General features: G+C 34.3%; 2 protein-coding genes across 2 annotated transcripts in view; one reads left to right on the top strand and one right to left on the bottom strand.

Moving 5' to 3' along the window:
- LOC107877610 (probable cyclic nucleotide-gated ion channel 5) overlaps positions 1–2,930 on the top strand; it is a 16,129-nt gene extending 13,199 nt beyond the window's left edge. The window contains exons 6-8 of the mRNA XM_016724302.2: positions 701–812; positions 1,312–1,548; positions 2,072–2,930. Of these exons, the coding sequence (XP_016579788.1) occupies positions 701–812; positions 1,312–1,548; positions 2,072–2,764 (1,042 nt within the window). The 3' untranslated portion in view covers positions 2,765–2,930. The remainder of the gene's footprint in view (positions 1–700; positions 813–1,311; positions 1,549–2,071) is intronic.
- Positions 2,931–5,025: 2,095 nt separating this feature from the next.
- LOC107877609 (transmembrane 9 superfamily member 9) lies at positions 5,026–11,358 on the bottom strand. Its single transcript, XM_016724299.2, has 7 exons — positions 11,035–11,358; positions 7,715–7,879; positions 7,460–7,569; positions 7,266–7,371; positions 7,055–7,167; positions 6,815–6,965; positions 5,026–6,458 (listed from the first exon to the last, which is right to left on the bottom strand). Exons 1-7 carry the CDS (start codon positions 11,161–11,163, stop codon positions 5,301–5,303), a joined length of 1,932 nt encoding a protein of 643 aa, XP_016579785.2. The 5' UTR covers positions 11,164–11,358; the 3' UTR covers positions 5,026–5,300.
- Between the last annotated feature and the right edge of the window lie 2,921 nt (positions 11,359–14,279).

Here is a 14,279-nt window from a genome sequence, read left to right as displayed (position 1 = left end):
CCCCCCCCCAGACCCCACTAGGTGGGAATACACTGGGTTTGTTGTTGTTGTTGTTGTTGAATCTATGTGTCACGTTTATTGGCACGTTTGTTTAATATTTCTTGTTATGAGTCTGTCTGTCTTTTTTGTTTAATATTTTCTTGTTGCGAATCTATCTGTCACGTTTCTTGGCACGTTTGTTTAATATTTTCTTGTTATGAGTTTATCTGTCACGTTTATTGACACGTTTGTTTAATATTTTCCTTGTTATGAGTCTATCTGTCACTTGTATTGGCACGTTTGTTTAATATGTTCTTGTTATGAGTCTATGTGTCACGTGTATTGGCATGTTTGTTTAATTTTTTCTTGTTACGAGCCTCTGTGTCATGTTTGTTAGATTTTCTTGTTATGACTCTCTCTGTCACGTGTATTGGCATGTTTGTTGAATATTCTCATATTATGAGTCTATTTGTCACGTTTATTTAGCGTTTTCATATTATGTGAATCTCTTGTACCTCCATTACGTCTTTTTCTAGACTGTTTTTCATTTCCGGTAAACTTGCATTTAATGATAAGTCTTCTTTTTTTCTGAATTTTTAATAAATATTTACACTGCTTCAATTTTTAAATGTTGTATCTATCGACTGACATGGATTTCCAGTAAATTTGCATTTAATGATAATCTCGTTTTCTCATCTTTTGTTCTTTTCCGCCCTTGCAGTACCCTCGGACAGGGACTTGAAACTAGCACCTATCCCGGGGAGTCTATTTTCTCTATAGGATTGGCTATTCTTGGGCTCATTCTCTTTGCGTTATTGATCGGTAACATGCAGGTAATGATCGACCAAGTAATGTAGGTCCCTTAGTGTCGGTTTCATTTGCTTGTAGAAGTTTATGTGTAAGTTCTTCATAAAAAAAAAGCGTCTGCAGTAGTTGTCGTCGATTTCACGGGTCTACCATAGGGAAGAGCGTGTAATTAATTAGGGCCAGTGACGCGTTCTAAAGCCGTGGGGGTATAGGTCCAGAGCGGACAATATTAGTAGCAGGCTGTTACGAGTTATTAGAAGCATGAAGGCACATTAGAAAAACGATTAAATTTGATTTGCTGTGGAGGGGACTATAATGCCTACTCTGCATGTTGTTACTCATGACTATCTTTATTTATCGAACTCTGAATTTGTATGAAAAGCGAAAAAATGAGACGTAGAATTCTATGGTTATTATTTGCAAGATATCTATATTATGGCATGCATATTCTTTGCAGTGTTTTTGTTAATGTCATATGTATATTTGAGAAATTTACGCTCGGATTTTGGTGCTTTGCTGTTACAGACGTATCTACAATCTCTTACTATTCGACTGGAAGAGATGAGAGTGAAAAGGCGTGACTCAGAACAGTGGATGCATCATCGGTTGCTCCCACAAGATCTCCGAGAACGTGTTAGGCGCTATGATCAGTATAAGTGGCAGGAAACTCGTGGCGTGGATGAAGAGAATATTGTCCAGAGCTTGCCTAAGGATCTTCGGAGGGATATCAAACGTCATCTTTGTCTCGCTTTAGTGAAGCGGGTAACCAACCAACCTACATATTTTCGTGCTTCTGTACATTTACACACATTTTATCCACTTGTCTTTGAGCGGGGGTCTATCGGAAACAGCCTCTCTATCTCATCTCTAAGGTAGTGGTACAGACTGCGTACACTTACCCTTCCCAGATCCCACTTGGTGGGAATATATTGGCTATGTTACTGTTGTTGTCTTTGAGCGGAAATAGTTACTTGAGCCGAGGGTCTTTGACAGCCTCTCTCCATGAGGTAGGGTTAAGGTATATGTACACTCTACCCTCTCCCGACCCCACTTGTGGGAATACGTTGGGTATGTTGCTGTCTTTGAGCAAGTAACATCTTTTGAAATCCCAATGGAGAAAAACATTCGGTGATTTCTTCCTATCTGTGTAAGTCTTGGTCGACAGAGTTACATAGTACCTGTTGTTGGTGGGAGGTAGCAGGTATTCTGTGGAATTCGTCGAGGTGCGCGCAAGCTGGCCCAGAGACCACGGTTGTACTAATAATCTATTTGTCGTTGATTTCAGGTTCCTCTATTTGAGAATATGGATGAAAGATTACTGGATGCTATTTGCGAGCGTCTGAAACCGTGTCTGTATATCGAGAATACATACATTGTTCGAGAAGGAGATCCAGTGGATGAGATGCTCTTCATCATACGAGGCCGTCTTGAGAGTGTGACAACCGATGGTGGGAGAAGCGGTTTCTTCAATCGCAGTTTGTTGAAAGAAGGCGATTTTTGTGGAGAGGAACTTCTAACATGGGCGCTAGACCCAAAATCCGGGTCTAACCTCCCATCTTCCACTCGTACTGTGAAAGCTCTAACGGAAGTAGAGGCTTTCGCTCTAACAGCAGACGAGTTGAAATTCGTCGCCAGTCAGTTCAGACGACTTCACAGCAGGCAAGTTCAGCACACGTTCCGTTTCTACTCACAACAATGGAGGACTTGGGCTGCTTGTTTTATACAAGCAGCGTGGAGGCGGTACACCAAGAGGAAACTTATGGAAATCCAACGTAAGGAAGAAGAAGCCGAGGCGTTGGCTTCTGGTATTGGTAATTCTGGTGGTTCGACTTATAGTATTCGTGCAACGTTCTTGGCATCGAAGTTTGCAGCGAACGCTCTCCGAGGCGTTCATAGGAATCGGAATCTCAAGAGTGCTAGGGAGCTAGTGAAGTTGCAGAAACCTCCAGAGCCAGATTTCAGTGCAGATGCAGATTGATATTTGATTTTGCTGAGTTTACAAAGAGGTTTCCATGTATAATTTTATCATGATTTAGAGTGTTACTGCAAGAAAATTCTGTAATTAAATATGGTTAGTATGATCCTATTCAAATCTTTATTGAATTATAGCTATTTATGAAAATTTATAGAAAAAATAACGTAAACATACGTCTTTTAACTTATCATATTTACACAAATCTTCGCCCTTACAAAGTAATTACAAAAATCTCAACTAATTATGTATCTTCGTTGGATTTATTGAGAGCTAATTATGTATCTCGACAGATTCAAAATCGAGAAAAATGTATCGAAAGTTAATTATGTATCTTTACAGAGAAAAAAAAATGTTTCATTAGATTTATTATGTAGCTCGATTGACCAAAAGATTTATTATGTATCTCGATTGACCAAAATCGAAACAAATGTATCGAAAGCTAATTATGTATTTATGTACTTTTACAAAGAAAAAATTATATCTTCGTTAGATATATTGAGAGCTAATAACGTGTTTCAACAGGCTCAAAATTGAAATTAAGTTTTGAAATTTTCTATAATTAAACTCCAAATTATGGAAATTTGTTTTGTTTGCCCAAATTTATATGATGTTGATATGAACTATTGTCCCTCTTAACCCAAGCAGAGAAAAAAGAATCCGTGTTGTAACGTGGATTCTCCTACTTACATGTTTGTCTCACTAAAAAGCAATATTTTAAACACTTTTTTGGTGAGTGTATTTTAAATACTACATGAAATTCCACGTCATTTTTAAAATGCCACATAAGAAATTAAATGTTAAAAAAATTAAATTGAGAATTAAAAAATAAATAAAAATTAAAATGAGGTTAAGTTTCCATCTTCTCCATCCATCTCTCCACTGCCGCACCGCCGCTACCGGTCCATCAACAACAACGTCTTTCATGGTTAAAGCTTGTGGGTTACTGAATTTCCAGCTGAAGAACAACGACAACTTCAATTTTCCCCAATGAACAACAACAACTTCCATGGTTAAAGCTTGTGGGTTACTGAATTTCCACCTGATTCCTATACTTTTCCTTTTGTTCTTAAAGCTTGTGGGTTACTTAAAGACCTTTCATTGTCAAGTGTTGAAGTTTGGGTTTTTAGTTGATGTGTTTGTATGTAATAATCTTGTTCATGTGTATAATGTGAACAAGAAAGAAACAAAACTTGGACTAACATACTCCTCTGCAACATTTATGAATGATTGATTTAGAACTGTAGTTGAAATTCCGAGGAAGCTGCCCAAATTAAACCCAACTCCGAAGTTTTGGCCTCCATTACAGAACTTGGAAGCTCGACACAAAAATAAAACTAAATCAAAATTCATTGTTGATTTGTTTTAGGATCAGGGCTTTTTGTGGTGGTACTAGCTCAAATTTAAGCTTTCATCACTGATTGAATCCGATTTGAGTGGACCAAGCTTCGGATGCACTAAGGTGTTTGATGAAAGTTGTACCAGAGATGTTTTTTTTTAATTATTTTAATATAAAATTAATCAAAAATTGATCCCACTCGCACCTCACACGCATGCCTGCACACACTTTATCCTAGTCAGCCATTTTAATGCCATATAATTCCGATCAATGATCAAAGGATTTAAAATATTACTTTTTAGTGGGTTCAAGGGTCCAGATGACAAACATGTAAGTAAAAGTATCCACATTACAAAACAGACATAGTACAAGATCCACCATTTTGCCCAAAGAAAAAAAAAAAAAAAAAAAAACTTTGGTTGATTTTTTCACATATCTAAAGTTGTATACAACCCTTTTAGTAGCTGGTTGTCATTTTATCAGTTTGAAGAGAACATATCTAAAGTTGTATACAACCCTTTTAGTAGCTGGTTGTCATTTTATCAGTTTGAAGAGAATAGAATGTACGCAAACCTTAATCTCCTCACACCCAGTGGCGGATGTACATGTATTCCAAGGTTCATCGAACCCCCTTCGTTGAAAAATTATACTATTTTTATATGGTAAAATTTTTTTTATGTATAAATAATAGAGACTGAACCCCTTCGACTATTCCGTATATGTACTACTGAACCCCTCACAGAAAATCCTGCTCACACCTACCTCAAAAGTAAAGTACCAAGAATGAAAGTATAACAAAACAAAGAATATTGTGATAATTGAAGTATAAAAATAATAAGAGAAATGGAAGGATAGGAAACTATAGTATAGGAACAATACTACGACTATGACTTAATTAACAAAACTTCCATATATAAAGGTTAATAAGTAAACAAGAGAAATTAACTGACTAAATTAACAAATAAACCACCCTTTACGATCATTTGGTACAAGAATCATATTGCCAACTAAAAACATGCCGTAATTGAGGATCAAATTGCTCTAAAATCCTCTTAAAATGTCTCCATACAGAAAAAGAAAAAACTAAAAGGAACAAATATTCGTGGAAACGTGTTGCGGGTAGGTTACAGGAAGCAACTTTATACGACTATCAAAACCGGGAAGCAACAAACAATTTCGGTCCACAGTATGATATACGACAGTTTAGTCGATCTTCACTGAAGAGTAGATGAGCCTCGTGAACCAAAAGCACGCGTAGAACCCAATTGTGCCAGTCAAAACAAAGAAAGCATATGAAGCAATCAACATGTAGCCGAAGTACAACATACCAGATACGGGTTTTGTGATCTCGAGCTTTGTGAAGAAGTAGAATGCTGCGTAAAGGAATAGGTAGAGAGCGGATGATCCGGAAGTGAGGTATGACCGCCACCACCAAAGGTAGTCCTCACTGCATAGCTGGAAATAGCAGAGCACGATGGTGATTTCGGCGCAGGTGACGATAAGGATGATGAGAACGATGAAGAGGAAACCGAATATGTAATAGAACTGCTGTAACCAGATTGAGGTGAGGATGAAGAATAGCTCGATGAATACAGCTCCGAATGGGAGTATGCCACCGATAAGGATAGAGAAAATTGGATTCATGTACCAGGCTTGCTCCGGTACTTGTCGAGGGATCTTATTTGTTTTCACGGGATCCTCAATAGCTGGCTTCTTAAAACCTACATAACTGCCAACAAAAACGAGTGGTACTGCAATGCCGAACCACAAGAAAACCAATGCAAACATGGTTCCAAATGGCACTGCCCCAGATGATTTCTCTCCCCAAATTAGAGCATTCAACACAAAGAAAAGAACGAAAACAATTCCGGGGAACATGAGTGCTGTCTTGAGAGTAATTTTCTTCCACTCAGATCCTTTGAACATCTTGTAAAGGCGGGCGGAAGCATACCCAGCAAAAACACCCATGAATGCCCAGAGAAGCAACATTGCTGTCATCAATCCTCCCCGATTTGAAGGTGATAAGAATCCGAGGACAGCAAATGTCATCGTAACTACTGTCATTCCAAAGAACTGGACACCAGTCCCAACATAAACACACAGCAGATCAGAGTTAATTGGAGGCCTAAAAACATCCCCATGAACCAATTTCCATCCTGTTTCTTCTTGAGCCTCTTCCTGGGTCTCTAACTGATTGTACTTGGAAATGTCACGGTAGAGGGTCCGCAACATAATCATTGCTACCATACCAGAGAGGAAAAGAACAATCATCAATGAGTTAACAATTGAGAACCAGTGGATCTGATCATCAGCCATTAAAAGATATGTATCCCATCTTGATGCCCACTTGATATCACTTTCCTGAAAGTTGGAGAACAGATACGAGAATTAAAAAATTCATCATAGCCGGCTCACTGTCATGTGCATTGTTAAGTTGTAAAGAACTTTCTTTTAATTGTTCATGATAAATATAACTTGTTAGATAAAAGTAAGATATTGTCTTGACAAGGCTTCATGAGAATTTCAACATTAAATACCATATAAGAAGCAGAACGCAACAAGAAAAAAAAGTAGCATCACCAGTAAGTTAATTGATAGAACACGGAGGTAAATTTTGGGCATCAAAACAATGGCTCACCAGGGTGGTCAAGCTAGTAGTAATAGGCACGGGACTTTAAAAAGATAAAACATTATATCCATAGTTAGAGGTGTTTTACCTCAAATTCGACATCATATGTGAATATGATTTCCTTCTTATCATCAACCTCTTGGGGAGAATCAGAACTTGTAACAGTACGCTTGGCATGGGGATCACAAGTGGTCAATCTGTTTTTCCCATTCCATTCTCCATCATATTCATGTTTCACACTGGAAAAAGAAAAACACAATTTCCATATCAACATTCATGACAAAGAAACAATAATTGAAGCCGAAGCATATGAACCACACATAATTACCTGAATGGTCTTACTTCAAATCCTACAACTCTCGCAGCATCACTTTGTGGATCCTTGTGAAACTTGACTGTGAACGTCAGATGATTGTGGATAAAATACTTCTCCTCCTTGCTCTAAATCATTAAAAAATGCAGAGGAAATAAGTTCACAATGTCCCAGGAGTACTACAAACAAAACCACCAAAAGAACATTGAAGTAATCTGATACATACTCCAGCATATTGTCTCTTTAGACCAATATGATAACCATGCTGATAGACTGTAGTATCCAGATCAGGCCTTTTAATGGGCATAACAAGAGGAAGATTATCCAAAATCCTGTTAAACGTCACATCTCATGTTAGACGCAATACTACGAAAAGAGGAAACAAAATTTGATATGCAGAGTCCACAAGAGATTTCTCACATGTTGACCCGATACTCATCTTCAATCTTCTCTTTAAACTCTTTGGCAGTTTTTGCATTAAGAACAATAGCACACACAACATTGCACATCTGTGGTTCTCTCATATGGAACTGCATAACACATTGTCCAGTCAAAACAAACTTCCCCTTGTTGAAAGCATAAGACAACTGCACACTAGTAACCCAGCACAAACCTCCACTCCCTCCACCAAAAGAAAAAGCAGGGGGGGAAACATAGCTGAGAAAAGTAACTAACCTCATAAGGAGAATTCTCAATGCGATCACCACGAAGAACTTCACCAAGATTCTCTGCACTGTCAACAATTTTGTCTGGCGTGCAGTAAGGAAGAGTATAATAGGAATACGGAAGTTGTGTTTTTGTAGAGGTCAACTTGTTGACTTTCACTATCAGAGGATCACCCTGCCCCAGAAAAAAAAAAGAGAGGTGAAAAATCAGCAACTCAATTTAGACAAAAGAACATTTTTAGCCAGGCTGACTTAGCAATTTCAACGTGCTGAGGAGCTTTCAAATGGATATCATTTAACTCATAATTTCTTTGGACAATCAAAACAAATATTTCATAAAGTTGTACTCCCTCCATTTCAACATTTTTGTCTTACTTTCCTTTTTAGTCCGCTCTAAAAGAAATATTGTTTTGAAATGGAGACAAATTATTTGAGAATCAGATCTGCTCTAAAAGAATAACATCTCATAATAGACGGTCACATAATATCATAGATTATGATATTATAAATATTTTCACTTTCTTTGAAATTTGTGAAGTTGGAGTTGAGGATGAGGCCGTGTTTAGTGAATCCAATTAAGTCAAATAGATTCGACTGTCAAAGTTGCTAATGTACACCAGATCTAACACATAAGCCTCCAATTATTCAAATCAAACTAATAGCACCAAATAGCACATGTATCAATAATATTGACTAGTTTATGACCTACTGCAATTAGAAGCATCCGATTCCATACATGTGTGCATATATCAAATAGCACAGGAAATTAGCATCGAGATCAACAAAGGAAGCGAAATTTTTCCCCATTGTTCTATCGCTAACCTCCAATATCGCCACATAATCATGTAATTACAACAAATCGCACACAAAACACACACAAATGACACCAATAGCACAAAAATTAGCATTGAGATCAACAAGGAAACTCATTTATTTCCCCATCGTACTTCTACCTCTGACCTCCAATGTCACCACATAATCATCTAATTACAACAAATCACACATAATAGCATTGAGATCAACAAAGCAAGCTCATTTTTCTCCATCATACTTCTATCTCTAACATCCAATATCACCACATAATCATGTAACTACAACAAATCGCCAAATAACACAAAAATAGCATCTAGATCAGCAGGGAAGCTCATGTTTTCTTCTAACCTCCAATACCTCCACATAATCATATAGTTCAACAAATCACCAGATAGCACCAAAAATAGCATCGAGATCAACAGTGAAACTCATTTTTCTCTATCGTACTATTTATAACCTCCAGTATTGCCACATAATCATGTAATTATGACAAATCACACATCAAGATCAACAAACAAGCTCATTTTTTTCTTCCAATATAACCACATAATCATGTAACTACAACAAATCTCACACACACAGCACAAAATCTAACATCAAGATCAACAAGGAAACTCATTTCTTTCTCCATAATTTTATCTCTAACCTACAACATCGCCACATTATCATCTAACAGCAAATCTCTCTCTCTCACACACACAGAGTCTGAAGCTGAAAAAAAATACCTTCATGAAATCCTGAGGAGCAAAACCAAATCTCACACACAAAACACACACATAAATAGCACAACAACATCGAGATCAACAAAAAGCTCATTTTCTTAAAATTAGCATCAAGATCAACAAGGAAGCTCATTTTTTTCTTTATACTCATATCTCTAACCTCCAATATCACCACATAATCAACTAACTACAACACCCCACCCCCACCCCAAAAAAAAAAACCATCACCACCACACAAAAATAACATCGAGATCAACAAGGAAGCTCATTTTTCTCCATTATTCTATTTCTAACCTCCAATATCACCACATAATCACGCGATTACAACCAAATCACACACACCACAAAATAGCACCAATAGCACAAAAACAAGCATTGCGAATTCGAGATCAATATGGAAGCTCATTTCCTCTAACCTCCAATATCGCCACATAATCACGTAATTACAACAAATCGCCAAATAGCATCTAGATCAACAATGAAGCTCGTTTCTTCTCCATAGTTCTATCTCTAACCTCCAATATCGCCAAATAATCATCTAATTACAACAAATTGCATCAAGATCAACAAACAAGCTTATTTTTTTCTCCATAGATCTATTTCTAACCTCCAATATCTTCACATAATCATCTAATTACAAAAGATCACACAAAAAACACACATAAATAGTACATAAAATAGCATCGAGATCAACAAGGAAGTTCCTTTTTTAAAAAAAAAACTAGCATCGAGATCAACTAGGCAGCTCATTTTAACTCCATCATTCTATCTGGAACCTCAAACATCACCACATAATCACATAATTACACCAAATCACACACTAAAACACACAATACTAAGCTTCAAAAAAACTGTCCTTCACGAAAGAGGAGCAACAAATCACATTGAGATCAACAAGCTCATTTTTCAAAAATTATCAACGAGATAAACAAGAAAGCTCATCTTTTTTCTTCATACACCTATCTCTAACCTCCAATATCACCACATAATCATGTAGTTACAGCAAATCACACACTAAAACACACACATAAGTAGCATAAAAGTTAGCATCCAGATCAACAAAGCAGCTCATTTTTCAAAAATTATCAACGAGATCAACAAGGAAGCTCATCTTTTTTCTTCATTAACCTATCTCTAATCTCCAATATCACCACATAATCATGTAATTACAACAAACCACACATAATAGCATAAAAGTTAGCATCGACATCAACAAAGAAGCTCTTTTTTTCCTCCATACTTCAATCTCAAACCTCAAATATCCCTATACAACTCATGTAACTACAACAAATCACACACTAAAACACACACACACACATAGTACTCAGCTTCAAATAAAAGAACAGTTCACCTTCATGAAATCGAATAGAGATCAACAAGGATTCAAGCTCCAATATCACCACATAATCAACTCATACAACAAAATCACACACTAAAACACAGTACTCAGCTTCAAGAAAGCTGACCTTCACGAAATACCGAGGAGCAACAAATCACATCGAGATCAACAAGGAAGCTCATTTTTCAAAAATTATCAACGAGATCAACAAGGAAGCTCATTTTTTCCTCCATAGTTCTATCTCTAACCTCCAGTATCACCACATAATCATGTAATTACAACAAATCACACATAAATAGCACAAATATTATCACCAAGATCAGTTACAAAGAAGCTCATTTTTTCCTCCATAGTTCTACCTCAAACCTCAAATTTCCTTATACAACTCATCAAACTACAACAAATCACACACACACACATAGTACTCAGCTTCCAAAAAAAAAAAATAAAGTTCACCTTCATGAAATCCTGAGGAGCAACACCAGGTAAATAAAAACATTGAGCTCGTTCAAAGTTAAACAAACACAATATCAACACCACCGAGATCCACCGGTGAATCAACTGAGGCCGCCTTCCGACCTCCATACCACCGCCAGATCTAGATCTCCACTCACACACACACACAGAGAGTAGAGTACAAAGGCGAAAGCGATAGAGGACAAACTCCGCTTCTCTCTCTCTCTCTAGAAACTCTCTCTTTCTCTCTCTATATGTACGTATATTTGATTTGTAGCTATGGGAGAAATATATACATATGAATGGTGAAGAAGAGTGGAAAAAAAATCAGAAAATGTTTTTTTTTTTTTTTGTTAATAAGGGATTAGGGGTGGTGGAATATTGGCCGTTGGATTAGACGCATTTGCATTGTGATGAACGGTTTAGATTGGATCTGAGTTACTGCCGTCATCTACCTATGAGTTAAAAAAAATGATTGGGGATTTAATGAAGTAAATTAAATATGGATTATTTGTAGATACTAATTAGATTTACTGTCATTAATTCTAGTTTAAGTTGCATTTACTGCCCAACTACAGCTCTATCTTTAATGTATTTCATGCTCCATATTTCCAATATTACTTGTTTTATCTTACTAAAAATAAAAAATAGGAAAATAATTTTTATCATATTATTCTTATTAATTGATGTTTCTAGTAATATATCTTGAAAATAATTTTAAAAATAATAATTAATATTAAAACTAAAATAGAAAAAAATCTTTTGACTTGTAGTTGTCCGATGTTACTTCCTCCGTCCACCTTTATTATTTTAAGATGTCTAATAATACTTATTCAGTTTATAAAATTAGTGAATAATTTATCTATTTTTACTCATTTGACCCTTATTATTAATGCAATATGTCTCTTTTTATACTCTTGTTTCAAATTTTCTAATTTGATTTTTCATTTTACTTGTTTTTCTTCATTAATCAAGAAGAGACAAAAAGTTGTTTCCATGTTTTATCCATTGCATTAATTACTTTTTCTTCAAATTAAAATGTAAACATCATTTAATAGGGTACTATAGTAAACTAGCCATATTATTAATTATTTTTCCTAATCAATGTGTCATCTCAATTTGAGAAGGGTAATTTGAGACGGAGGAAGAATTTTTCAAAGCAAAATATTTGTTATAAAGGTGATATAATCACCCACCTATTTATTATTTTTTAAAGTATATATTGAATCAAAAGTGAACAAATATTTATGAACGAAAGAAGTAATATAAATCATTAATAAAATCTACTCCCTCACTCCCAGAAAAGTTTAACATTAATCAATAAACCATTAATAGAATCTTATTCTCAAAAAAGTTTTTTAAGGGATGAATTAGTCAAACTATTTAAAAAGAAAAATGATTAATTAATATAAAACGGAGAAAAATATATTTTATTATGTGCTGTTGTTACATAAATTACTACATAAAACAATTTTGAAGGATAAATATACAAAGGAAAGTAGATTCTGGAGTAGAGCTATTATAGAATAACAGATTAAATAGAATAATTGTCAAAGACACATTTTGTTTATTTTTACTTATCATATTTAATTTTCTGAGAGTTAATTTAATTTATTTTTAAAGTTAAATTAAATTAATTTAATATTTTAAATTTAGATGTTTGTGAACAATGAGCAATCATATTACTATGGTTAAAAAATACGTACACCTAAACATATAAATCAAAACTTATACAGTTTGATTTTTAAAAAATAAAATGTAACAAATAAAGGTGAATGGAGCAATAAACAAAGATAAAATAAAAAAATAAATAAGATAACAATGCCATAACATAAAAATTAAATTTTTTAGCAATTAAAACAAATATGTATTCAAATTGACTACACAAATACAATAGGTAACAACCATTCAAACATATCTAAGTTTATAATATATCTCGTCTTATGATATTTTTAGAAATTATATTTTACTTACTTAAGCTCAAAATTAAAATAAATGTCATATACGTGGACCGTAACAAAAAAGAAATCTAATTAATCAAAGTTTTAAAAGGAAAAAAAATCAAAGAAATAAATATTTTTATTTATTTTTTTAAATATAGTGAGACAAGGATCTTCTAGAAAATAAGGTGCTCATGCATTACAACCTCAAAATAATACTCCATCCGTTCTATTTTACCCATCCCAATTTGATATTGCACATTGATTAAGAAAAATAATTAATAACATACTATTTTACCATAATACCCTGTTAAATCATATTTATATTTTAATTTGGAGAAAAAATAATTAACACTAAGGGTAAAAAAGGAAAAAAAATTGTCTTGTCTTGATTAATGAAAAATGATAAATAAAATGAGAAATCAAATTAAAAAATTTTGGACGAGCAAAATGGGACGGAGGGAGTTTTAAATTAAACTTATTTATGAGAGTGTGGAAACACATGCAAATGCATGTTACTTTGCAACTTAATAGATTAATCATTTGATATTCGATATCTAGTGGCTGAATTCATCTAGTTAAATTCACATCAGGTGATATTTACTGGCTTAATCAAATTTAAATATAATAAAATTAGCAAATAATCAGATAGTATTTTAATGAAATTATTTCTGAGTATTAAATTAAAATAGTAATGTGTATTAGTGTTAGTATAAACAATGTTATGAAGTTAAAAAAAAAATGAGATTACAAAAATGAAGGGAAATGACTTTCATTCTTATAGGGAAATCATTTTCTCATTTTAGTAAAATAAATAAAATCTTAGAAACTACTCTATCACAAATAAACATCAAAATAATAATATTTCTTTACAGTAATCAAGTCTTTTTTTTAAAATGATTTTTATTTTATGTTGTATTATATGGTTTTGTTAACAATATTTTAATTTTTATTTGACCATATGTTTTTTCAAAAGATATTTTGTGTCATACTACCAAAGTTTTTTTTCATGAAAGTGACATGGACTTTAGAAATATTAATGTTTGATAGAAAGCAAATTGAATCACTAAGCAATGAACAAATCTCTAGATGTGATACTAATATGAGTTGTCGTATAATGGTAAGACTGTTTCATTTTTAATGAGAGGTTTAAGTTCGAGTCTCGAATATGGAGAAAATCTAGTTTGGTGCGTCATTCTCATAATTAGCCGTACAGTGCGAACTTGAATTAATCAGAGCTACAATACAAGTTTGAGTCCTGGATACGGAGGAAATCTGATTTGGTGTGTCATCCCTGTAATTAGC

The sequence above is a fragment of the Capsicum annuum genome, chromosome 7, assembly GCF_002878395.1.
Source record: "Capsicum annuum cultivar UCD-10X-F1 chromosome 7, UCD10Xv1.1, whole genome shotgun sequence".
Lineage (NCBI taxonomy): Eukaryota > Viridiplantae > Streptophyta > Magnoliopsida > Solanales > Solanaceae > Capsicum > Capsicum annuum.
Note: the sequence above shows the minus strand (reverse complement) of the source record. Positions and strands in the feature narration are given on the sequence as shown.